This window comes from Mustela nivalis (genome assembly GCF_964662115.1).
Source record: "Mustela nivalis genome assembly, chromosome: 7".
Lineage (NCBI taxonomy): Eukaryota > Metazoa > Chordata > Mammalia > Carnivora > Mustelidae > Mustela > Mustela nivalis.
The window spans coordinates 9455464-9482074 of NC_139026.1; the positions used below are offsets into that span (position 1 = coordinate 9455464).

General features: G+C 55.6%; 1 protein-coding gene across 1 annotated transcript; it reads left to right on the forward strand.

Moving 5' to 3' along the window:
* The first annotated feature begins 46 nt into the window (after positions 1-46).
* On the forward strand, positions 47-24640 carry BAIAP2L2 (BAR/IMD domain containing adaptor protein 2 like 2). Its single transcript, XM_082740157.1, has 14 exons — positions 47-980; positions 2148-2223; positions 3042-3128; positions 3596-3657; positions 13263-13334; positions 13567-13683; positions 14478-14624; positions 19693-19845; positions 20151-20289; positions 20446-20665; positions 22935-23057; positions 23343-23550; positions 24033-24076; positions 24233-24640. The coding sequence occupies exons 1-14, from the start codon at positions 930-932 to the stop codon at positions 24306-24308; spliced, it is 1575 nt and encodes a 524-aa protein (XP_082596283.1). The 5' UTR covers positions 47-929; the 3' UTR covers positions 24309-24640.
* The last annotated feature ends 1971 nt before the right edge of the window (positions 24641-26611 follow it).

Here is a 26611-nt window from a genome sequence, read left to right on the forward strand (position 1 = left end):
CCCCCACCCTCCAGCTCCCTTCAGCCTGACTGCCATGGTCCTCTGCCCCCTTGGATGAGTGCTCTGTTTCCGCGACTCCCCCAGTAGGGGGGGGCACCACTTTTCTTCCCCAGGCCTCCCCAAATCCGGTCAGGCCAAAAGTGAAGCTGTTCAGAGGCAGCTGCCAAGCCCACTTGCCCACAGTGGTAGGTGAGGGCGAGCTCTGTTTGCTGGAGCAGGAGATGAGACCCAGAGAGGGTAGGGGGCTTGGGCATAGTCACACAGCCTGTGAGCGGGGCCAAGCTTTGTCCCAGGTCTGTGTGGCTCTAGGGCTCCTGCTGCCAGCATGAGCGGAGGTGGGCAGGCAGCGGCTGATGGGGGAGCCCCGGCCCTCGAGGTGCGGCGTGAGGGGCTTAGGCAGACAGAAGACCATGATGCCCAGTGGTACATTCAGCCTCCAGCGCTGGACCTGTCAGGGAGGGTCCCAGGGGAGGGCCCCCAGCAGCTCTGGCCCTATAATTTGGGCAATGCCCAATGTGGGCAGATGGGAGGGCAGGGGTCCTGCTGGCCCAGGGGAAGCTAGACCCAGAGGTTGGAGGTGACCTGAGACAGTGGCCCGCATCCACGCGTGCCCACCGTCCCACAGTTCCGAGGGGTAAATAATTGAAGGACAGGTCACACGAACCTGCCCGCGTCACAGGATGCCTTCCCCCGGGTCTGGTTACGCCCCAGATCGCATTCTGACATCCCTGGCTGGTGAATAATTAAGCTGCCACCTCCTCCCCAGCCGCCACCACCTGCCGCAGGGCCTCGGTCTTCAGGTCCCACTGCGCAGCTTTCTTCGCTCCCCCAAAGCAGTGGGCACTGGAGGGGACCGACCCCCCCACCCCGCTCCCGGCCCTGCCAACGCCTCCAGCCTCCTGCAGGGCACCTGACTTGCAGCCCACTCTATGGCCCCAGAGATGGACCAGTTCTACAGGTCCACCATGGCTATCTACAAGGTGAGCATGTGGCCCGGGCCCCAGGTCCGAGCACCCCTTCCTGGGGCTCGAAGGTTGGACCGGCTTTGGAGGACAGAGGGTTAGCACAACTGCAACATGTTCGGGAAAGGAAGGCCCAGGCCAGGCGGGTTTGTGGGCTCAAGGGTGGGGATCCCTGGGGGCAGTGAGCCACCTAGCCCGGATGTGGCTTGTCCACAGTCACCCAGTGAGCGACAGGCCCACTGAGACAGCCTGCCTAGATGCTAGACCAAGGCAGGATGAGGCCCAGGGTGACTAGCAGGGGGAGCGATGGGGGAGCCCAGCAAGCCACCTGGCCTAGGACTGGGGCGTCCTTCTCTCTCTCTCTCTCTTTTCCTGTCTCTGTCTTTCTCTCCCTTCTGAGCCCCTTATTCAAATTTTCTACCTCACTCCTGAGGGGTTGCCGCTGTCCCTATAGACTTTTATTGAGCACCTCCTGTGTGCAGGACCCTTTCCCATGTAAGCCTCACGCACCCTGCCTGTAGGATAGAAAATAATCACCCCAAAGTGTAGATGAGAAGGCCAAGGCCAGCACGGTTAAAGAATCTGTTCAAGGTCTCTGAACTTCCCAGAGAGGCTTCCAGCGGTTTGAACAAAGATCCCAGTCTAAGTCATTGCCCCAGGCCCTCTGTACCCTGAGGGTACTCTCCATCTGGTTGTAGCCTGAGGTGGCCTGTGACCCTGCCACAGCCTTGCCGCCAACGGGCTCTTCTTTGATGAGGGCAAGATCTGTCCTTGCCCCCTGAGGTGACCGTAGGATGCCCACGTGTCCAGCCTGGTGAGGCCTGGACCCAATGCCGGGTTGGGGCACATCCGGCCAGGGGCAGCCACAGTCCACAAGTTTCCTCCCGATGGGAGGAGGAGAACCTTCTAGATGCATGGTCTTGGGAGCAGGTTCCCGCCTGGGCAAGCATGTGAGCAGGAGCTGGCGTGGAACAGGGATTCGGAGAAATGACCTTGAGGCCCCTGTTGCAGAGTCAGGATCTGGGCTGACTCCACGCTTCTATGCAGGCGCCCCTAGGGTCAGGCTCCTCTCTGGGGCTGGGTGGGGAGGCTCCCTGCTCCTGAGGCCCGGTGACTTGCCTCTGCCCATCGACCTTTCTCCCTCTCCCCATCCTCCCCCTCCTTCCCGGTGGCCTGGGGCTCCAGAGCATCACGGACCAGTTTAACCCTGCCCTGGAGAACCTGGTGTACCTCGGGAACAACTACCTGCGGGCCTTCCATGGTAAGTGTCCGGCCCCGGGCCCCCAGCCCCTACGCTTGCGCTGTCCCTGCGCACCTGGTCCCTCCACGTTCCCACCCACACCTTCACCCATACACACCCCACGCCCACCTCTGCCTGCTGCCCAGAATCCCCCGAGGTGCTCCCAGAGACGCAGTGCCTGGTCCTGGCAGCCTCCACAGCGCCAACTGCACACACCTCTGTACACCACCCTGATGTGCCCCGTGAGCCCACTGCTGCACCCAGGTCCACCTCGGCGAGCCTGGCTTTACGCCGCAGCTCTGTGTCCTCACTCTGCCTGGTGCCCGCACCCACACGCCGACAGCCGCCCCTCCCCCATCTCCCAGCAACCCCGGCTCCACCAAGGCTAATCACCCTGCCAGGGCTTGCAACCCTCTGTGCCAAGGATAAGCCAGGGACACACCCAGAGCCGAGGGCCACCCAAGCCCTCCCTGCCTTTCAGGACTTTGGAGTCAAAGCTTGTTTCCCCCCACCCCAGCTCCTCCAGCCCGCCCTCCCCCCGACGCCCTTACACCTGTGCACCACACCACACCTGCCCACACACTTCCGTGGGTACACACGGACGCCTGCGCCCCCCCACCCGTGATGGACACACACTGCCCTGGGCCCCACTCCACGCCTGCTTCCTCCCCTGGCCAACACCTAGCATCCACACACCCCACCCAGGACACCCCCCCTCCCAGATGCCTCTGCACCCCCCTGTCCCCTCCACACACCCTCGCCTGCCAGGAGGGGTCTCCAGAGGGCAGGGGCAGATGGAGGAGGGGCCGGGGCTACGGGCACCGCTTGTCCCCACGCAGCTCTGTCCCAGGCGGCTGAGGTGTATTTCAACGCCATCCAGAAGATCGGGGAGCAGGCCCTGCAGAGCTCTACCTCGCAGATTCTGGGTAAGGCGCTCCCCCTTCCACTAGAGCCCCCACTGTTGCTTGGGCCTGGAGGGGCTCTCCTCACAGCCCTGCGGCCGCCCGGGGCCGCCTCCTGCTGCCCAGGCCCTTCATCTCCCTGGTGCTCCCCCCTCAGGCCCGGGGCCAGCCGGGCCCCCCAGCTGGGGATCCCAGACAGGGTTCCCTTCGGGTTCTTACCCGTCACGGAAATCCCCCCAAACCACAGGCCTGGTGGCCCAGGGCGAGCCCAGGACCTGGACTCCTGTTCTGGAGCCCAAGCCCCTCCCCGCCACTCCCTGGGGGGCTGTTCCGGTGCGGGGACAAGCACGGCCATCCTCCCAGAGCCATATGGGAAATCCTTGGACTTCGGCCTCCAAATGCCGTCTCAGGGAGCCCCTGCGGCAGCTTCTGTCAGGGGAGGGGGGGTGGCAAGGGCCGCCCCCACTGAAGGCTGCTCTCCGTGCCTCCAGGGGAGATCCTGGTGCAGATGTCGGACACGCAGCGGCACTTGAACTCCGACCTGGAGGTGGTGGTGAGTAGCGCGGCCCTGAGGCATCATCATACAGGGGAGTGGGCCTGTTCCAAGGAAGACGCGGGCCCAGCCCCCCACAGCCTTTCTCAGGGAGGGCTCCCTGCGGCCCCTAGTGACACACAGGCACAAGTGTCCCAGGCACCTGCCAGGCCCAGGCTGTGCGGGGCATGTACACCTGCCACAGCTTGTTCCCGCCTCCAACAACCCCACGAGGCAGCCGCCGCTTCTATCTCCATTCTACAGACTGGGAAACTGAGACTCAGATTGAGTCCCTTGCCCCCAGTTCCGGAACGAGTGCAGGAGCTAGAGAGAGAAAGGGCCCAGGTGCACACAGCCAGGCCCTGCTCCTCCCTGGCCCTCCAGCCCCTCCCTCCACGCTCCCAGGGAGCAGCACCTGACCTTGTCACACCCATAAGAAAACCCCACAGAACTAAACCCAGTCTCCTCAGTGAGGGATGCCAGGCTCTGCCGACCCAGCAGCCTCCCCGTGACACCCCCAGTCCGCAAAGAGCGGCCCTGTGCAGACACAGCCTGGTGTTCCCACCGCTGGGCAGGCTTCATGCTCAGCCTAGAAGCAGCCCCAGTCTTGCCGGCCAGCGCTTTACGGGCCTCCCTTGACCCCTGGACAAGCTTGCAGCTTCTTCCAGACCCTAACGGATGCCTCTGTGCATTCTTAGCACGCGGTGGTTAAGAACCCAAGCTCTGCAGCCCCAGCACCTGGCTTCTCAGCCCAGCACCACCTGCCCCTGACCGGTGACCTTGAACAAGCCTCTCTGTACTTGGACTTATCGGTCTGTACAACGGAGACGATCATAACTACCGGCAGGACTCTTGCGAGGGGATTCACAAAACTAGTCGCCCTCCGCCCATCTTCACGGTGACGGCTGGCAGCAGGACCTGTTAGCCTGTCTCTATCCCTCCCAATACTGGGAGCCTTGCAAGGGCTGGGGCAGGGCCTGGCCCCGAGCAGGGCTTCACCCGCTCTGGATGGAAAGAACAAGCTTTGAAAAGAGAGTGGGGGCTGGCCACGCGGGGAGGAGAGGAGAGGGCGTCCCCAGGGCGCGTGGGGCTCAGGAGGGAGCCAAGGATGGCAAGCTGGGATGGAGCCGGTGAGGGCCTGGTGGTGACAGGTTTTGGAAAGCTCGGGAAGAAATGTCAGCTCATTGTGACAGCACGCGGCTCTCAACCGTGTGTGTGGGGAACCCTTGGGAGTCAAGGTGCGCTTTGGGGGACACCAGAAAATACTCAGCAGTTTGGCTACCCTGTCGAAATGGGGAACAGTTGCAGGAGCAGAAAAACGTGTATCCATCTGCCCAGGATAAAAGCCTGGTTCGGGGCCCATCTCTGGGACACCTGCAGGCTTCGGGCTCAGCTATGCCCCGGCCCAGGGCTCAGGAGGGGAATCAGGAGCACAGCTCGTGCTGGCCGCCTGTGGCTTCCCATCCTTGGATTTGATGGCTCTCTGTGTCTCTCGTGGGACACCTGGGCTGGATGAGGACAAGTGTCACCCAGGCCGTCTCTGTAAGGAGAGCTGCCCTCTCTGGGCACCTGCGTCTTGGCTGAGACACCTGGGCAGGGCCCTCGGCCAGAGCCGGATGGGACCCAGCGCCACCGACGCTGCCAGGCCCGTGGGCTCATTCATTCGACAGCTCTGCACCGCCGGGTGCTGGGCGCTGTGGCAGGCACGGGGGACACAGCAGACAAAACCCTCGCCCTCCCCAAGAGAGGGGCCAGACAAAACCCAAGACTAACAACTGAGTATATACATGACAAGTTAGACATGAAACGTGCTCCAGAGGACAACAAAGCAGGGAAGGCTCCTAGCAAGTGTTGGAGGGCTGCAGTTTTTGACCAATATTCCAGGAAACTGCCCTAGGAAGGGGACACTGAGAGAGGCCTGGAGGAGGGGAGGGTGTTAGCCAGGGAGACGCGTGTGGGAAGGGTGTTCTGGGCGGAGGTAACAAAAAGGCTAGCGGACGTGTGTGTGAGGGGACACTCGGCTATGATGAGAGCCCTGTGGTGTGGCCTTGACCTGCCTCTGGCCATTCTGAGTGTGCACAGCCGAAGAGCGACAGGATCTGACTTTTCTTAATTGTAAATGAAAACACAGACAGAGAACATCTCGTTGAGCAAATTAGAGCTTAAAGAATCATTTTAAGGCAAACCGCCATCCAGGTCAGGAACTGTGCCCGCCTCCCTGGGAGCCCCTCCCTGTGCCTCTGTCAAAATCGCAGCCCCTCCTCCCCACCTCCCTCCAAAAGTGACCACAGATCCGAGCCCCCCTCGTGCTCCTTTGTAGCTGACCACTCGGGCATACATCCCTAGACGCTGGAGTTCGGTTGTGTGCCGTCTCTTTTTTCCAAATATGCCTTTGAGTTTCCTAATCAATAGATCCCCTTCTTTCCCTGATGACTTGTCTGTTGAAGATCCTGGGGCCCTAGGACTGGTTTTCCTGCCATCTAGAAACTCCCAGTCTCGCATTCCCGGGGTAGTTCATCTTGTTCCTCTGTCCTCTGGACGCAGGGGCTGGGTCAGACCCAGGCTCTTCCATCCCTCTGGCAAGACCGCAGAGGGCTCTGGGCTCTTCCATCGGGAGCCACGTCGCGTCTGCAGCCACGTGATATTAACGACCCCGGAGGCTCAGTGAGTCCAGACCCATCCCCACGGCGGGAGCTCATGGCTCTTCTGATGCTCTTACCCATGAACCGGGATATTTCTATACGGAGGCGCTCCTCCTTGTGTACTCTTTGCTGCCAGTGGCACATTTTGTGTGGGAGAAGCAGAATCAAGGTTTAGTCACTCTCCTCACTCATTAGCTTTTAAGGTCATGAACACGCTCCCTGTCGTCCTCTGAAGGTGACCCATTGGCTGTAGTGTTTTCCTCGCACTTACTGTAAGTGGCTCAGCAGGGGGTCTCCTTCTGCCTCTGCCTCTCCCCCTGCTCATGCTCTCTCTCTCTCTATGTCTATGTCTCAAATAAGTAAATCCTTTAAAAATTAAAAAAAAAAAAAAAAAAGGAACCCTGATTCTCGAGGATACAGAGAATTAAAGCATGTGGACATTCCGGTCAGCTTCTGACATAGCATGTTGAACGTTGCTAACGAAAAGTCTGATGATCTATTTTTCCCATCATAAATCTATTTGCTTTCTCAGCCTAGATGCCCAGGATTTTTTCTTCTTTTCTTTTTCTTCAGTCCAGTAATTTTTCTAGACATGTCTTGGTGTTGACATGTCTGTCCATATTACCATCTGGGTCCATATTACCTATCCCATGGTGTACTTTAGCAATAAGTAGTTTTAAATTTTTTTTTTCTTTTAAATTTCAGGAACATTATCTTGAATCACAGTTTTTAGAATGTGTTTGTTCTCTGTCTTTGCATTTCTTCTTCAGGAATTCCTATTATCTGCATGTTAGATCTCCGCAACTTATCTTCAACATCTGTCCCTTCCTCTTGGCTATGTTTACTTTTTTCCTCATTTCTTCCCCCCAAACACTTCCAGATGTTATGATTTAATACCTGGACCAAGAATAGAGCCCATAATAGAACTCCTATCATGGGTATATCTCTATATAAAATAATATATAAAATATAATCTCATATATATTTATTATATATTAAATATATAATATCAACCTGAAATTCACCCCTTTTAAGTATACAATTCAGAAGTTTTTAATGTAGTCACAGAGCTTTGAACCCATTCCCACTATCTAATGTTAGACGATTTTCATCACCCCCTCCCCCAAACACTCTCCCCATTAACGTTCACTCTCGCGTCTTTCTTTTCATTAAAAATGAGTTTTCCTCCTCTTTGGCAACCCACTGTCGGATTTCTGTCAAAATGGAGATTCATGTTTTTTGTTCTAGGACTTCACGTGACAGGAATTGTACATATGTTTTCTTCCACAACCTCCTCCTTCACCCGGCGTGATGTCTGTAAGATGGCTTCGTGCTGTCACTGATAGTGGCACGTTGTTCTGTTTGATTGCTTTCTATGCCACCGAAGGAAGCTACCACAATTTATCTCTTTTTCTGCTAGTGGTCATTTGGGTTCTTTCCAGTTTGGGATTACTATGACTAGGGTGGCTGTGAACATTCTTATATGTCTTTTGTGGATGTTTGTCTTCATTCCTCTTGGGTAAATACTCGGGAGTGGAATTTGTGGGACATGGGGTGACATATATTGGCTTTATAGGAAACCACAAAGGGCTCTCCAAAGTCGTCGTGCTAGCCACAGCCCCGCTAGCGATCTGTGCAAGCTGCTGCTGCTTGACACACTTGCCGACGTTCTATGTTGTCCGTCTTTGTTGTTTTAGCCGTTCTCTAAGGTGCGGAAAGTACCTCATTGTGGTTTCATTTTGCGTATGGCAATGATCAAAGACTTTTAATGGGCTTATTGGACATTAGCACTTTGCCCATTCATATTTATTGCCCATTATATTTATTGTTGACTTATAGGAGTTTCTTATACTGTCAAGATATGAGTCCTTTATCAGATATATGCACGGTGCAGGATTTTTTTCCCCCAACCTATTGCTTATCTGTTCATTTTCTAAATAGTGTCTTTGATGAGCAGAACTTTTACATTTTTAGGAAGCCCAATTTGTCTATTTTATTGTTTTCATTTTACAAAAGGCAGAATCTGTTTTAACTCTGTAAACTACCTTACAATTCATGGGACTAATGCTATGCAACAGCAAACACTGCCTCTGCTAATTTGGCGTTTTTATTTTATTTTCTTTTAAGATTTTATTTATTTATTTGGCAGAGAGAGAGAGAATGCACAAGCAGGGGAAAGCAGCAGGCAAAGAAGAGGCAAGCAAAGAGGGAAGCAGCCTCCCAACTAAGCAAGAGCCCGAAGCGGGACTCGATCCCAGGACCCTGGGATCATGATCTGAGTGGAAGGCAGACCCTCAACCGACTGAGCCACCAGGCGTCCCTACTTTGATAATTTTAAAAAGTGTTTGTATCCTAGTTAAGAAATCTTTGCCCACTACCACAGCAAAGATATTCTAAATTTTCTTATAGAAGCTCTAAGTTCTGGACTTCACATTTATTTCTATGATCTTTCTTAAATTTGCTTTTGTGTATGAAGTGAGATAGAATTGGGGGTTCTTTCCCCCTGTATAGACATTCAGTTGTTCCAGCACCATTTCAAAAAGACTTCGCTTTCCCCTTTGAACTGACTTGATGTCTTTGTCAAAATTTGATTTGTTGTTTTATGTGTGGATCTATTTCTGAGCTCTCTACCCTGTTCCACTGATATATTTGTCTATTCTTACACCAATACCACAACTGTATTAATTGCTATTGCTTTATAGTGAGTCTTAAAATCAAACAGTCTAGGGGTGTTTGACTAGGGGTTGAGCATTTGCCTTCTGCTCAGGTCATGATCCCAGGGTCCTGGGTTCAAGTCCCCCATTGGGCTCCTTGCTCAGCAGGAAGACTGTTTCTCCATCTGCCTGTTTTTCTCCTTGCCTGTGCACTCACTCTCTCACTCTCTGACAATTAAATAAATAAAATCTTTCAAAACAATCAGCTAGTCTAAGAATTTTGTTCATCTTTCTCAAAATTGTTTTGCATAGTCAAGATCCTTTGCATTTCCATATTTAGAATCAGTTTGTCAATTCCTTTAAGAAAACCTGCTGGAATTTTGACAGGGATTGCATTAATCTATGATTTAATGGCCATCATAAGGGCACCTGGCTGAGCGTAGAGCATGCATCTCTCGATCTCAGGGTCATGAGTTTAAGCCCCACATTAGGAGTCGAGCCTACTTCAAAATAAATTATAAATTCATGGTCATCTTAATAATATTGAGTCTTCTGATCCATGAACATGGTATACCTCTCCATTTATTTGTTTCTCATAGGAACACCTTGTCATTTTCAGGGTAGCAGTCTTGCACATCTTTTGATGGATTTGTACCTAGATAATATGGCTTTTTTAGCTATTATAATTGGAAATTTTACATTTCATCCTCCAGTTGTTCATTGTTTGACCTGTCGCTCTGGCTCCTTTACTAATAATATAATATCAGCAGTGGAGGGCAAAAGCAGAAGCAGGAAGACTCATTTAGAGGGAGAGTTGAGATGGCTTGGGAAAGTGGCAGAAGTGGTGGTGTTGAGAAGAAATCAGACTGAATGTAAAGCCAGTAAGATTTTCTGATGGAGTGGATGTCAGTTGCAAAAGATAAGGGAAAGTCAAACTAACTCCAGCATATTGTCCTGATCAACTGGAAAGGTGTAGTTGCTTTTATCTGAGGTGGGAACTACTAAGTGTGGAATGGTTCGGGTGGAGGGGAGAGATCAGGGATTTAGTTTTAGACATGGTCAGTTTGAGAGGCTTATTAGAAAACCATCTGGAGAGGTGAGTATCAGTTGTATGTACATGAGGCTGGAGTTTGGGGTCAAGGTCTAGGCTGGGTTGTTTGTCTGGGAGTCCTGAGCATATGGACGGATGAGCTCATAGAGGGAGTGGGTGTAGGAGGGGAAAGAAAGAGGCTGTGGGGGATCAAGAGGTGAGGGAGAATCAGCAAATGACAGAGAAGAGGTGGGGTGGATGGGGGAGGGGGAGTGCAAGGAAAACCAGGAGAGGGTGGTAGGTTGGAAGCCAAGGGAGGAAGGTGTTTCAGGGGGAGGAAATGTTCAACTGTGCCAAATGATGACCACAGGACTTGTCAGAGGAGTCCTGTGAGTTGACTTTGTGACGTGGAGTGTCAGTGATTTTCAACGAGAACTTTCTAATTGGAGTGGTGGGGCACAGCCTGACCGGAGGGGGTTCAAGAGTAAACTGGAAGACAGGAGTGGGTCAGCTCACAGGGACAATTCTTCTGGGGTGGGGGTTGGGGGGAAGTTTCCTGTATAGATGGCAAAAGGATTTCTTGCGAATTACTGGAATAACTCAAAACATAGAGCTCACAGTGTGTTGAGTCTGCTCTCAGCTTCTGTACTGAGGGGCTCACAGGACCTGCTAATGAAGTATATGCTGGGAGGGGGGGTGCAGGGGAGGGCAGTCTCTGTTCTGACCTGCTGGGAATTCCTCAGTCTGCCTGGGGTTGGTGACTTCCTTGTTTCAGAAGCCACCTGTTAATAGATAGTCCTATGGTTCCCCCAAAGCAAGAGCTCAAGTTCACATCAATTATCAACCCCTTAATAGATATTCTTCTGGAAGTTAATGAAGACTTTCCATTGACCCGGTATTGCCTGGGTCCCATCTAATTGGTGATCGTAGCCAAGCCATAGCAATGGGAAGAATTACAGCCCAGCAGCCTCATTCTAACACACACATCTACGGGGTGACTCCATTCATACCCAGCTGGAAGCAGAAGGAGTGACATCTGAGACATGGAAGGTGGCTTGCTCATAAGCCAGGTCTCCTAGGCAAGAGTGGGATGAATAGGGCAACCAGAATTAGGAAGAAGGGAAAAGTCCCCAGCCTGTCTGCTGCACTGATAGCATGAGCCCTTTAATCTGTATTTTAAGAACCTTTTAAAAAAGAGATTTTATTTATTTATTTGGCAGGAGAGAGAGAGAGAGAGTGAGAGAGGGAATATAAGCAGGAGTGGGAGATGGAGAAGCAGGCTCCCCGCTGAACAAGGAGCCCAGTGAGGGGCTGGATCCCAGGACCACTGGATCACGACCCAAGCCAAAGGCAGATGCTTAAGGACTGAGCCAGCCAGGCGCCCCTTAAGAACATTTTAAAAGAGCTCGTGCTCCCAGGCCTCTCTGGGAAGAACGCTCCCAGCCGCCCAGGGCTCTCAGTTGGGGTCAGGCTGTACTACCTCCCTTGCCCACCTTTGTGGCAGCCCCATGTCCCCCCAGCATTGTCTCCGCACACCAGCTCTCCAGGAATCCAGGTGGAGTTGGTGCGTCCATTCTGTGGGTTTTGTGCATTTTAGATATTTTCCGTAGCCTTCAGTGTGGTTCAAGTTCGTCTCCAGGTACCACTCAGCATCTTTATGAGTGCTCTGGTTACAAAGTTGCCTGACTTCTGCGGGTCAGCTCCAACCCTGTATCTCCCATAAGCCCTGTTGTTCATTTTGGGCAATTTTGCAGGCTATGGGGATTTTCAGGAACACATGTTTGGTGTCTAAGCAGAAACCTTGGACTGCCTTTTCAGTGGGAAGCAGGGCCAGAGGAGGAGCAAGTGAGGTGCCCTGGGGGCTGCCCTGGGAGGTCCCGCAGGTGTGGGACCCAGTAGACAAGGGCAGATATGGGGTCTTGGCACCATTCCTAACACCAATCCCCTTACACACACACACACACACACACACACCCTAGCAGCCACGGCTCAGGGTTCAAGGCATGGCCAGTCCTGAGGGGGCCACAAGCAAGCTCCCCTACAGACCAGTGGTAACCAGGGTTTCTGAAACAATTATGGGAGAAAAATGTAAAATTGACAACTTTTATAATTGATTGGTTTTCCCTGAATACCAGAAGATTACCAGCATTCTTCTGGGCAATGCTGTACCCCAAGGCACAGAACCCCTGCCTCCAGCACAGCCTGGGGACCCCTGCGGCAGCAAACCTGGCAGCATCCCCCGCTGGTTCTGGGGGGAGGGCAAAGAGGGTACAGACAAAGGAGGTGAGCAGAGGTCCCCTGCAGGATGGGGGACACTCCTTTCTGCTCCCTGTGAACCCAAGGGCAAAGTGTGTAGCTGAAGGGTTTAGATCTGATGTCCCCACAACACCCAGTGACCCAAGGAATGCTGATGGGGGGGGGTCCAGAGGAAGGTGCCAGGGGAGCACCAAGGCTCACAGAATCAAAGCTCTTTGGGCTTAAAAGGCTGGACCTTCAAGAGCATCTAGCCAAGACCTTCCTGTTAGAGATGGGGAAACTGAGGCCCAGACGGGGGGCAGCAACTTGTCCAAAGTTTAGAGCAAATTGGAGGCAGAACCAGAATTCTGAGGCCATAACTCTTCTAAACCTGAGTCCAGCAGCCTTCCCTGGCTTTCCGGTCACCCAAATGGTCAGCCTCCTCCGTCTCACCTATCGTGGAAACCAGCCAACCCTTAGCTAAGACCTCAACAGCTGCGAGCACTTTCACTGGGTCAGGGCCCTGCCCATGGTGCTGGGGACACAGAGAAGGGTCAGATGAAGTTCATGTCCATAGCAGCTTGAGAGGCTATGACCGGGGGCCCAGCAAGAGATTCTGTCCTGTGGCTAGAGGAACAAAAAGTAAACAAACAAATATATATACATTCCAGAATCAAAATGGGAGCACAGTGGATTCTGCTGGTGAAGTCAGGGAGAGTTCCTGTAGAGGGGGCACAGAAGCTGGTATTTGAGGTCTGGTAGGAAATTCTAGGTGGCAGGAATGGCATCATCAAAGCACAGACTGGGACTAAGACCCAGAAGACTCTGATACCTTTATGGAGGGTGTGTGGCCAGCTGTCTACTGCACGACCTGTTTGCATATCAAACCATTTAATCTTGCCTCCAACCACGTCCTTGACTCATGTCCATTTTCTCCGACAATTGGGCAGGTGCCTGGTGTGTTAGGAACACAGTGGGCTGTATTAGACTCGGCAGCACGAGGGAGGCCGAGGCCTGGGAATGATTAGGACCACCCTGATCACCCCCACCCTGCACTCCACACAGGTGCAGACATTCCACGGAGATCTGCTACAGCACATGGAGAAGAATACCAAGCTGGACATGCAGTTCATCAAAGTAAGTATGGCCACCACCTTGACCCCCCCCCCCCCAGCCCAGCACAGGCAAGACAGCCTCTCCCCATTTGGTGGATGAGCACACCAAGCGCCGTGCTGGGCACTGACTGGCGCCAGGCTGTTTGTGTTTCCAGCTGAGCTCCCCGGGACCCTGTCCAGTGTTCTGACCAGTGGACCCGGAGTCTTGAGCTCTTTGACATGGGGGTCTCCCTCCTCTCTCCACCCTCCCCAAGGACAGCCGCCAGCACTACGAGAGGGAGTACCACCACCGAGCCACCAACCTGGAGAAGTACATGTCTGAGCTGTGGCGCATGGAACGCAAGAGGGACAAGAATGTGCGGGAGATGAAGGTGCAAGGGCTGGGGGGGGGGAAGCCAGGCTCTGGGGGGACCCCTTGACAATGTCCTGAGCTCCCTCGCCCAGCGCCGGCCCAATTCCAGGAGGGCCTCCTACCCCATGCTCTGTGGTGAGCATAGCAAGGGAGGTCAGCCGGCCCCGGGTGGGGGGGCACCCCCGGCCCTCAGGCCCACCTCAGCGCTGATCCTCGCACGGTCACTGCCTGACTCTCCTACTTCTCGGAGAAAACCTAAGGCGGTCAGCCATGCTGCTCCTGATCTCCGTAGCCGAGGTGTAATTCCCCAGCAGCCACGCCCTCCTCTGCTCCCTCCTGCCCCCGCCGTGCTCCCCTACCCCTGGCGAGGGCCAGTCCTCCTCCCAAGCTCAGGGCCCCATGCCCGGCCTTGGTCTCCAAGACTTCCATCTCCTTTACTAAGCTCTTGTCCCTCCTGTTCAGAACCTCCTCTCCCAAGTAGGGACTTCGATCAACTGGTCCACATTTCCTTAAACTAACCCCCCTGGGCCCCTCTCCGCGCTTGTGGGCTGGGGGCAGAGGGGCGGCTCAGACACCAGCCCTGCCTGTGAGAAGGGCCCGGCGGGGCAGACACAGAGCTCAGGGTCTGGAGGATGACGATGCCCGTGAGAGGTGGGCCTGGGAGCCCCGAGGAGCTGGGTGCTGCCGGGAGGGCCTCCAGGAGGAGACTCGGCTGGTTCAGGAAGGACAGGAGGCTTCAGACGGCGGGTACTCTTGGACGGTGGGATGAAGCATCCACTCGCTGCCTCCAGCCCGAACCCGCTTCTCCCACAGGAGAGTGTGAACCGGCTACACGCACAGATGCAAGCCTTCGTGTCTGAGAGTCAGCGGGCAGCTGAACTGGAAGAGAAGCGGCGCTATCGTTTCCTGGCCGAGAAGCACCTGCTGCTTACCAACACCTTCTTGCAGTTTTTTGGCCGGGTGAGCTGGGGCTGGGGGACAGCTGGTGGAGCCGTCCTAGGGCCTGGGCGCTCTGGGAGCTGACTGCCCGCGGGGACTTCCCTAGCTTCACCCATTTCCTTCTGTTTTTCCTCTCTGTGGGTATTCATTGTTTACTCTCCCTATCTCTTTGGCTGTTTCTGTGTTTATCTGTATCATCAGATACAAATTTCATTTATTCCTTCATGATTTTTATTTTATTTTTATTCTCACATTCACTAATTCATGCCTTTATTCACTCATGTGCGAACCATTTCTTTTTTCATTCCTGCTTGCATAGACTCGCCATTTGCAAATTCATCAATTCATAGATCTAGTTATGGCCTTTTTGCTTTTATCTTATTGTTTAAATCCTCTGTGCTATTGCTCTGTTCCATCTGCTAGACCAATCAGATTCACTCATTTCCTGTTGGCTTTCCAGTGCATTTTGCTTTCTGTATTTAACTACCATGTTGTTTGGTGCTGTTGGGTTTACAGCTATCATACCTTCTCTGTAAATGTCGCCATTAATGTATTTAACATCTCATAACCCGGCCTGATGCCTTTCATTTCACTTTGTCTGAGATTAAAATCACCCTCCTTTCTCTTCTGTGAACACTTTTTTTATTATTTTTTTCTAATTTGATTTATTTATTTGACAGACAGAGATCACAAGTAGGCAGAGAGGCAGGCAGAGAGAGAGAGGGGAGGAAGCAGGCTCCCTGCAGAGCAGAGAGCCCGACGTGGGGCTGGATCCCAGGACCCTGGGATCATGACCTGAGCCGAAGGCAGAGGCTTTAACCCACTGAGCCACCCAGACGCCCCTCCTACTGTCTTTTAATCACTCTTCATGATGACCTCACCTCGTGACCCTCATGATAACATCGAGTCATCTCTTGTGTTTTCTAAAATATATTGACACCCCCCGGTGCTACTCTGTCCATGGTGGTTCCCCCACCTCTTAAGATGAGGCCTGGGGAAGGATTTTCCTGCCCTCCGTGGCACTCTAATACGTGGCCTTACTCCTCCCCTTATCCTTCCTGACCCCCAGCTCTTGATTTTGCCAAAAAACTTCAGGACTTTCAGGTCTAGACTCTCCTGAGTCCTTTCTTTGCAGCATGATCCTTCTATCTTGAGAAACTGCACTTAGACCATGTATAGTCCCAATGCCCGGTGCACGGCCACTCGTACTGATGGTTCACTAAACACGTGATCAGACATGCTGATGCTACCGTTTTCACTCTTCCTTTCCCGCTGTCTTGAGGTTTCTGTCTTGATGAACTGAATGTTTTCTGCAGACGTGCCCCCCGAACCCACACATTCATGCAAGTCTCACTTTGACCCCGAGTGCTGAGCGGCATGTCGGTGGGTTGAAGAGCTCCGGAGCTGTGGGCTTTTTTTCCTGGGATCCAAGAGGACGTTTCCCGTTTTCTGGTGCTCTATGTTGTGTGTGTGAAATCGGGTGCTGGTCTGTCTTGTTTCCGTCTTAAGTTACTGCCTCTTTCTCTGGATGCTTGGAGATTTTCTTGGAGTCCTGGGGACTCAGCAATCTGTCTGGGTGTCCCCTACATGAGTGCCTTCGGGTGTTCCCCACTCTGTGGGCTCAGGTCTTTCTTCAGGTCGGGGAGCTGTTTCCTCTTCTGTTTCTTTAACTATTCTCTCTGCCATCATTCCTTCTCCTTCTAGAACTCCGCATCTATGACCTCCTCCCTTGCCACGTCTGTTTCATTTGTCCTTGTTCTGCAGTTTGAGCTCTTTCCAACCCCCCCCAACACACACTGTATGATTCCATTCATATGATCTCGGCTCGGCTGACATCCTCCCGCGGTCCCCACCACAGCCAGCCCCCGGCTCAGGGCTCAGCCTTCTCCTCCAGCCCCTCCTCTCTCCCAGGGACTGATGCTCCAGGGAGAACTGCCTGTTCTTCTTTGAAACAGTTGTGCTGCTGTGTAATTCACAGGGCGTCCAGTCCCTCCGTGTAAAGCATACAACTGAGTGGAGGCTCGTGTATTCACAGACTTGGGCATCCATCACTACAATCAAGTTTAGAACACTTGCATTCCCCCTAAACACCCCAGACCCCTTAATGATCATTCCCCAACCCTCCCCTGTCCCCCCACAACCCCCACTCCAGTCCAGGCCACCACGATCTACATTCTGTCTCTGGAGATGTCCCTCTTCTGGGCGTGTCATATGAATGGAATCATACAATGTGTGGTCCTTTGTGACGGGCTTCTCCCACGATGCATTGCCGGGAGCAAGATTCTTCGTGTTGGGGCACATATCTGTCCTTCATTCCTCGTTGCTGCCAGATGCTATTCCGTTGTCTGGAGACATCTCATTTTATTCATCCATTCATTGGTGGATGGACATCTGGGTTGTTTCTACTTTGTGCCTGTTATAAATAATGCTACAGTGGATAGATGCAGAAGTTTCTGTGTGGACATGTTTTCATTCCTCATGGCTATAGGGGAGTCGGCTTGCTGCGAATCGGGTAGCTCTGTGTTTAAATATTTAAGGAACTTCCAGACTGTTTTCCAAAGTGGCTGCACCATTTCACGGCCCCACTGGCAGCCTATGAGCTTTCCAGTGGCTCCGCATCCTTGCCAAAACTTGTTATTGCCGGTCATCTTGATTCTAGCCATGCTAGTGGATGTCAAGTGGTATCTTATTATGGTTTTGATTTGCATTTCCCTGATGGCTCGTGATGCTGAATATATTTTCTGGTACTTCCTGGCTATTTAAGTACCTTCTTTGGGGGGAAGCTCCTTTCTACTTGCGTCCTGGACAGTTAACCTCTAATATTAAGGGGAGTGTTGACTCCTCCCCTGGCTGCCTCCTGCTAAGTGATCCCCCCCTCTGGAGAGGGCTGTGGACTGAATGATCCAGGCTTCCCCTAGGTATGAGGCGGTGGGAGGAACAGGTATTGTGTTGACCCAGCTGGACTTTAGGACACGCAAGATCAAACTCCTAAGACAGTCAAGCATAAATATTTACCCATCACTTTATCTATAAACAGAATGCACAAGATTTGGAGCAAGATTTAAAGAAGGACGAGGGCTGGGCTCAGCAAGGGGTCGCTCTCTCATACCCAGTCCCGGCTGAGTCCGCGTCTTGTCAATAACATACCTCCGCCCACCTCACCCTTAGCTTCTCCAGGTTTATTGGACTTGTGCAAGTCTAGCTTCAGGATAAATTCCTAGGAACAGAGTTGGCAACTCCAAGAATTTAGGCATTGGTTGTCTCAGTTTACCCTTCTGCCGGCCATGTAAGAGATTCCCTTCTCCTTGACAACAGTGTGAAAGCAAACTTTTCAATCTTTGCTAATCAGCAAGGTAAAACTGGCATCTCCTTGTGGTTTTATTTTATACTTTTCTTATAAGCGAGACAGATCTTTTCATGGTTCCAAGCCATTGGATGTCCTTTACTACGACATGTCATCTTATTTTCCTCCATTTTTTCTTATTCATTTCTAGGAGCTCTTTATATATTACTGAAATTATCCCTTTCTTGGTGATGAGTTGCAAATATTTCCCGTTTGTCATTTATCAATTGACATTGCTTACTGTAGGTTTTGCCGTGTTGAAAAAAATTTTTATTTAGTCAAATTTATTAGTCTTTTCTAGACTATGGGGTGTGTAGCATACTTAGAATGACTCTTCCACTCCATAAATGTTTTTAAAACTTCTCCCGTGGTCTCCTTGTGGTTTTGAAAGCCTGCACAGTGTTTCTTCCCAACGACAGGTGAAACCTCCTGGAGGCAGGGCCAAGGGAAGACAGGGAAGTTGGATGCTGTCCAGGCTGGGGCTTGGTGCTGTGGCCTTTACCCCCAGAACACTCTAGAACCCTGGCAGGCGCTTTCCACTGAATGTTCTCAAACTGGACAAAAACACTTTTTAAAAAATATGGTATGCAAAACCTAATGTTGTCTTGCATACTGCTTTTGTGGTCAGCACACAAAGACCTTCGGAGTTTTGGCTTTGTGCTGTTTTGTTCTTTAGTTAAGCAAGGCAACCAAGGGGGTGTCTTACTAATGACCAATGGGACTAGTTGCTCCTGTGATGTGAGTGGCTTCTGTTTTGCTGCCTGAGATCCCTGTGAGATTTTTACCAGCTGGACCAGACAGAAGGGAGGAATCGTGGAAAGGTGCTGTCACAGGAACGACTCACTTACTATCTCTAGGAATTATCTAGCCCTGGGAGGGACAATGCCCGCAGGATTGGTAAAGGCCCAGGATGTCAAAACATCATCAAATACAGAAACTTAAACACATGATTCATGTATGTAGCTGGTCTGCCATTTAAAGCCCTCCCAGCCCCAAGTTGTTATGGACTGTGTGGTCAACAGCTGAGTTTCCCATCCTTGAAAGTACTCAAACAGAGTTAGATGCCCATGTACCAGGGACACTAGGGACACTTATGTAGGCTAAAAGGAATAGGCTGGGAAAACTGTATTTGAAAGGCCTCTTCCAGGAAATGACTCAAACCGGCTTTTGCAGCAAAGGTACTTAACACTTGAGTTACTACAAAGTTCAAGGGTTTCAGGTATAGCTGGATCCAGGAGCTCAGGTCTTTGGAAATTTGCCATCCTCTCTTAGTTGTAGCTTCCTGTGTTGGCTTCACTCTATTTTTAGCAAAACCCATGAGGTCCAAGAAAATGTTTTTCCCAATTGTCCCAGGATAAGTACTGGAATTGGATTCCTTGGTCACAGTTTCTGGGCAAGTGTCATCCCTTAGTCCATCACAGTGGCCAGGCCTGGGTTCTAAGCCTACCGATGTACCAGGCAGTGGTAGAGGCTGGCCAAAGCACACAGACAGAAGGGGCTGGAGAAGCACCTCAAGGAACACCTCAAGGAAAACTGAGGGGCCTTCGACAAAAGAAGAAGAGGGTTAGACAGTGGGCGAGTCCCAAGTGACACCAAAGCTATCTCTAGCTCCTTCCAGCTGGAAAATCCAGTTATCCTCCGCTTGCGGGGGCGCCCGAGTTCCCAGGTCTAGGATGCCGCTTCTGGGGCCCCAGGACTCTGGGGGCTGCTGGGAGCCGGCTGACGCCTGTGTCCCCACGCGGCCAGGCCCGGGGCGTGCTCCAGAACCGCGTGCTGCTGTGGAAGGAGCAGTCGGAGGCCAGTCGCAGCCCGTCGCGCGCCCACTCCCCGGGCCTACTGGGCCCCGTGCTGGGGCCGCCCTACCCCTCGGGCCGCCTGACGCCCACCCGCCTGGACATGGTGAGGCCCTGGGCGCCCCCGCCGCCGCCGTTCGCGCCCCCGCCGGTCCCCGCACCCTCCGCGGCGCCCTGGGGCCTGCGACCCTCCGCCTGGAGCCTCCTGCCCCCCAGGCTCCCTGTCTACGCCGCGCCCCCGGGCCCGGCTTTCAGCCCCGGAGCGATCTGGCCGCCCCCGTGGTGGTTGAGCCGCCGGCCCGTGAACCCCTACGCCACAGACGTCCGGGACTGGGGGTGGGGGCTGGACTAGTGCGCAGCCGCGGCGCCCCCCTCCCTGCCCCACCCTCCCCTGCCCGTCTCCCCTCGCAGCCCCCGAGGCCCCTGGCGGAGTTCAGCTCCCCCCGCAGCCGGCACAGCTCGGGCTCCTACGGCCCCGAGCCCGTCGAGGCGAGGTCCGCGTCGCAGCTGGAGCCCGATCGCCGGTCGCTGCCCCGGACGCCGTCCGCCTGTGAGTGGCCCCGGAGCGCAGAGGGAGGGCCGGGGACCCGGGGCCTGGGAGGAGGCACGGAGGTGGCGCTGCAGCAAGAGGGACGGAGGGTGGCCGCGGCCCCCCCCCCCCCCCCCGGAGCGCCCACCCACTGCGCTCCCCCTCCCCACCCCGCAGCTTCGCTCTACGCCAGCGGCAACCAGCGCTCCCGCTCCAACTCCTTTGGCGAGCGCCCGGGCGGCGGGGGCGGGGGCGCCCGGAGGGTCCGCGCCCTCGTCTCGCACTCGGAGGGCGCCAACCACACGCTGCTGCGCTTCTCTGCCGGAGACGTCGTGGAGGTGCTTGTGCCAGAGGCCCAGAACGGCTGGCTCTACGGCAAGCTGGAGGGCTCTTCCGCGTGAGTGGGAGCCCCGGGGGGTAGGGGCGGGGGTGTGTGTGGAAGGGAGCCCCCCCGCCCACGGAGGTCTGGCAGGCTCCCCTGCCCCGACGGTGACTTGTCCCCCTCGGTCCGCCACCTCCACTCCCGGGACCCAGACAATTCTCCCCTGTCCCGCACCCACCCCGGCCGCCCTCCGTGTCCTCATCCAGCCAGCCCGGATAGGAAGAGGACAGGCCCTTGGGAGGAATGGGAAGGTTCTCTCACTTGGAGGAACACTGCGGGAGCCCCACCGCTTGGGCGCTTACTGTGTGCCCCACATGGAGGGAGAAGCAGCTTCCTGCCTGGGCCTGAGAGTCCCTGGAGGGACGGTGGACTTGGAAGCAGGCTCCCCCAGGCCAGAGCCAGAGGCCAGGCTGGGAGCTCACAGGCTGAGTTGCAGTCTGGGGCAGGGAAGAGCCTTCAAGATTGCAAACTGGGCTTGGTTTTGACACCAGGAGGGGAGGCTCGAGGCGGGGAAGTACCCTGTGGTCACTGCAAGGTTGGTGGAAGGCAGGGGTTGAAAGCCAAAAAAGAGTGGGCAAGGGTAACTCTTCTGCCAAAGAGAAAGGGGGCGGTGGGAGCTTGCTGGATCCCGCAGTGACCCCCACGGGCCTTGGGCAGGAGACTGCGTGGTGCCCGCTGCCATTCCTGCTGCAGCGTATGATACGGGGTGAATGAGGGCTTAGAAGGAGGAGTCAGCAGGTGCCCATGAAGGTGATTGCAAGGATGGCAGCGGGGGTCAGTGGGCGGGGGACAGGTAGAGGGTTGGGAGCGTGGTGCGGGGCTGTGGGCAGCGGGCAGGTGGAAGGCGGCCCGGGAGTTGGTTCTGTGGGCAGGTGGGCGCAGGTCGGTAGGCGGGGATGAGCCGAGTGGTTGCGGCTGGGCGGGTGCATGGAGGTGGGGTGCACCAAGGGGTGACTAGAAAGGTGTGTGAGCGAATTGGTAGGGGACAGCCAGGTGGACAAGAGCTGATGGGTGGTTTGGGGACCAGTGGTCCGCGGGTGATTGGCCACAGGGTCGTGGATGGGTGAGGCGTGGACAGAGGGAGGATGGCAGGGGACTACTGGACCAATACGGAAGCATGGGCTGGCGGGGAGAGATGGCTACAAACAGCAGGGCTCAAAACCCCTGCTTTGTGGACCCACAAAGGTAGAGGCTGCCCGGAAATTCCCCACAAGTGGCGTGGAGTGGACTTCCCCGGACCCGAGTGTAAAACCACCCAGACCCGCGCCCTCCCCGGTCACATGGCTGTTCTGTCCGTGCCTCACCGGGCGGAGAAGGAGACGGCAGATTTTGTCAGTAGGCCCTTTCTAGTGAGAGCAGAGGTAAAACATAAGGAAATGGTTTTATTCCGTCAGTTTGAGTGGAAATTGCTTCCAGTTACCTTTAGGTGAGAACGTTGTTGATTGCGTTTTGGGGTCTCTGGGGGCTTTTTGGAGAACACTTTCCCAAGGGTTCTGCAAGAACCTGAGGGGTCCCAGGGGTCTGAAAAAGCTGAGCAACATGGGGCGCCTGGGTGGCTCAGTGGGTTAAAGCCTCTGCCTTCGGCTCCGGTCATGATCTCAGGGTCCTGGGATTGAGCCCCACATCTCTGCTCGGCAGGGAGCCTGCTTCCTCCTCTCTCCCTCTCTGCCTACTTGTGATCTCTGTCAAATAAATAAACAAAATCTTTAAAAAAAAAAAAAAAGCTGAGCAACATTGATCAAAGTGCCTCTCCCACAACCCCAGGCTCTCTAGAGGTGCAGTAGTGAGCCTCCAGCCACACAAAGACTCCAAGAGCAGCTGTGGGGGCAGAGCACGGAAGGGCACGGGGCTGGCAGTCAGGCGCCTCAGGCTCAGGCGCCCCTTCCTCTGGGCTCGTACCTTCTCCTGTGGTCCTCAGCCCCTGCCCTGTCCCCTTCCCAGTCACCCTTGTCATCATCCGTTTGCACATCTGTCCGTCCACTGGGCTGGGTGCCTCTGGGCCGGAGGAGCTGTGCCTGGCTGTCTGTGGGCCTCACGGGGTGGGCGCTCCGCGAGCAGGGAATGAAGCGCGCTGCCGCGATCCAGCCCCTGGCAGGAGAGGAGGCTGGGTGGATGGGCTTGCATGTCGAGAAAGATCTCAAGGGATTAAATGAGTTAGTCAGGGCAAAGCCCTCCGAGCCAGGCCTGGCACACAGCGCGGCTCCGGAGCTGCTCTCGGGAGTGGGACTGTGACCACTGTCTCTGGGCCTTTTGTTTATGGGCTCCTCTGCCTGCACCCCCTCAGGAGCGGCTGGTTCCCTGAGGCCTATGTGAAGCCCCTGGAGGAGGTGCCCGTGAGCCCCATTAACCCCTTGAACCCGGTGACCTCCATGAACCCGATGAGCCCTATGAATGAGCTTCCTTCCAGGTACCTGGCAGGGGTGGTGGTCCCACTCCCCAAGGGGATTTCTGTGAGTGGCTGTCCTCAGTGGGCGCAGCCTCCTTTGTACCCTGGAAGAGGAGGTCCCCCCCGCCCAGGAGAAAGTCATTGCATCCATCCCTCTGCCTCCTCTTGGGACTGACTTCAAGCATGTGTGGCCTCCTTTTACCCGGGTACAATGGAGAAGGCTGCGGGAGGCCAGCAGCATGGGTTGGGGTGCAGCAGGGGCCTAACGTCTGACCCCCTTCCCCTGCCTCCCTCCTCTGGACTCAGATCCTACCCGCTCCGGGGCAGCCACAGCCTTGATGACCTCCTGGACCGGCCGGGCAACTCTACAGCCCCCTCGGAGTACTGGGATGGCCAGTCCCGCTCCCGGACCCCGACCCGCATCCCCAGCCGCGCCCCCAGCCCTGCACCCACACCCCTGCCTGACAGCCGCCGGAGCAGCATGGGCAGCCCAGGGGTAGCCAGTGATGTCAAGGTGAGCCCCCCCACCCTGCCCCGGACACACCTAGCCTGTCCCCCCAGTCCTGGGCTCATCCGATGGGCAGGGAGACTGGAGACCAGGTAACCCTCCCTGCTTGGCCACTGGTTGGCTGGCTGGCAGGGGGCCTTCCCACCCCAGCCTCAGTTTACCCATCTGCAGGGAAGGTGTGGGACGGACTTCTGAGTCTAGGGAGGGGGAGACCAGGATCCTGGGTCAAAGCTGGGACCAGAGCTGACTGGGCAGGACCGGGGTGAGGAGTGGGGTGTGGGGAAAGCAGCTGGAGCCTGGGGGGTGGTCCTCTGGCCCAGGCTTCTCACGTCTGGAACCCACAGAATTCTGGGCTTCAGGACACCCAGTCTTGTTTCCCAGAAGCCTGGCGCTGCCCGGGGCCACGGGTCTAGTCCTCGGCCTTCCTGGCAGGGCTCCCCTGCCCCCTTCTCCCCTAAACCTGGCCCTTCCTCCACCCCCCACTGCAGAAACTTATGTCCTGGGAGCAGCAGCCTCCAGAGCTCTTCCCTCGGTGAGTTCTAGGACGGGAGCTGGAGGGGACGAGACTCAGAGGAGGGCTGTGGGGAGAGACGACGCAGGGGTGAGTGGAGGTGGCCACTGGGGGCAGGAGGCACAGGCAGGCAGCTGAAGACCTGGGCCTCTTTCACCTTGACCTCTCCCCTCACAGGGGCACGAACCCCTTCGCCACGGTAAAGCTGCGTCCCACGGTCACCAACGACCGCTCAGCGCCCCTCATCCGCTGAGACGCCTTCCTCCAGCAGGGGGCTGAGGTCGTCCCCCCACACCCGCCCGGGGGCTGCCCAGAGCTGGCGGCAGCAGCAGCAGCAGTGGACCCGAGAAGCCGGGGTCCTGATCCCGGGGGTGGCTACCCCGCCCCAAACCGTGCCCGCAGCTTGAGCAGCTCCAAGAGGGCTGGCCTGGGGTCCGGGGCCTTCAAAATAAAGCAGGCAGGGGCGCCTGGGTGGCTCAGTGGGTTAAAGCCTCTGCCTTTGGCTCGGGTCATGATCCCAGGGTCCTGAGATCGAGCCCCGCATCTGCTCCCTGCTCAGCGGGGAGCCTGCTTCCTCCTCTCTCTCTCTCTGCCTGCCTCTCTGCCTACTTGTGATCTCTGTCAAATAAATAAATGAAAATCTTTAAAATAAATAAATAAATAAATCAGGCAGAACTGGGGGACAGGACCATTGCTTCCCCTCCAAGGGCCCCAGGACTGTCCCTGGGGGCCTGCCGCGTGCACCCCAACCCCCTCCCCCTTCTCTGCCCCAGTAGGGAGGAGCCCCTGTACACCTGCTTCCCCGCCCCGCATATGTCGTCCTGTTTAACTTTTGTAAACGTGAGAAATAAAGCAAGAGGACAGTGCGCAGGACTGGTGGTGTCTGATTTGGGGCACAGGGGTGGGAGACGGGGCTGGAGGCTTCCCGCTGGAGAATGGGGTCCAGGAGGTCCTGAAGGTCACTGCCTCGATCCGCCTCCCTCACGCACAGCCCCTCACATAGCGCCCATTTGAAGCAAATCTTGAGGTCTGCCCTGAAGCCCTTAGGCTGTGTCCACCCACCTCTGGCCCAGACTGTGACACTCCAGGTTTCCCAGGAAGTGGGGGGGGGCTCTCCAGAGGGGGAGGGGTGGCAGTGGCCAAGGTCTGGGACCACCAGCAAGTCACCCTCGAGCAGCCAGGGACACAGCATCCTTTGTTCTGGCCCCTCCTGCCCTCTCAGTCCCAGATTAGCCTGATCCAGCCAAAGCCTCAGAAGCCCCTCCTGGAATGTGGCCTGGGGGTGGGGGCAGGCGAGGCACTGAGGTGAGTAGGCGGGTGGGGTCTCTCCAGGGCAGGGCGATGCCCCCAGGACCACTAGGAGCCCCCTGTCCCCCAGAGTAGGGCTCTGTGTGTCCTCTGCCCAGGAGAGGGCTCCTTATCTAGCTCTGCTGGGAGGGCCCGAGACAGGGACCCCCCTGTGAGGTCCAGCGTGGCCCTGCGCTGCGGTCAGCGCCCTGTCCCTTCTCCCTTTCCAAGCAAAAGCCTCTTAGAGGGCTGGGGGTGGCACCCTAGGCCCGAGAGGCCTGAGGGAGGGAGCTAGAGCTGAGAGGCCAGTGGCTGATCTCCAGGTAACTTGGGGCCTTCGGCTGCCGTGCCCCCAGAAGGCCAGGCTTCCCAGGGGGAGCCAGCAGGGCAGCCCCTCCCGGGAGGCCTCAGGAGATGTGAGGCTGGACATTCAAACCCACCGGAAGGCTCAGGTGAGTGCAGGGGAGAGCTGCCCGACCGCCTCCTTGTCCTAGTTCAAGTGGTTGCAGCTGTGGTGAGGGGCCAACAGGCAGGGAAGCCAGAACCTGGTCCTGGTGAGAGAGGGTCAGAGTCTCCGATCCCCACTGGGCACCTGGCACTGCCCAGGGCCAGGAGGGAGACCTAGGAGCAGAGGGGCAGCAGGAGGGAAGGACGCTCCTTCCCCGGCTGTGGGCTGGCCCACCTTGCCCGCGAGCCCCCCCCTCTGTTGGTGGGGGGATGCACAGGAGGCTGCTGTGTGAACCCCTGGCTGGAGCTCCAGGAATGTGAGAGACTTCGGACCTGTTTTCTGCTTTTGGAGGGGTTTGGGGGGGCTTCTAGGGGTTTGGAGATCAGAAGGTCCCTTTAGTGCTGCCTCAAAGGTCTCAGTGGAACCAGAGATCTGCGCACCCCCTGCCAAGGCTCCTGGTTGGCCCGGGGGGTAACCGATCACCGATCTTACAGGTGGCAAAACAGGCTCAGCGAGGGAAGGGGACCTGCCCAAGTCCCGGAGCAAACCCATGGCTAAGCGGGGATGAACGGGAGCTCAGCCTCCTCGGCTCCTGAAGCGAGGCTAATGTTATTACGGCAGGTCTTGGGTTTTTTGTTTTTTCCGTAAAGCTCTGATGACAATAGTCATTTCTGATCATTGAGAAAAATGAACATATGGCAAGGCTCAGGAGCCAAATAAAGCCACCCACTTCGTAGCAGGTGCCAGGCTGCCCCTGCTTGCCCCACACCCCCTGTAAGTTCCTGCGCTGAGACCCTCACACGTGCACCCTGGGAACCCTG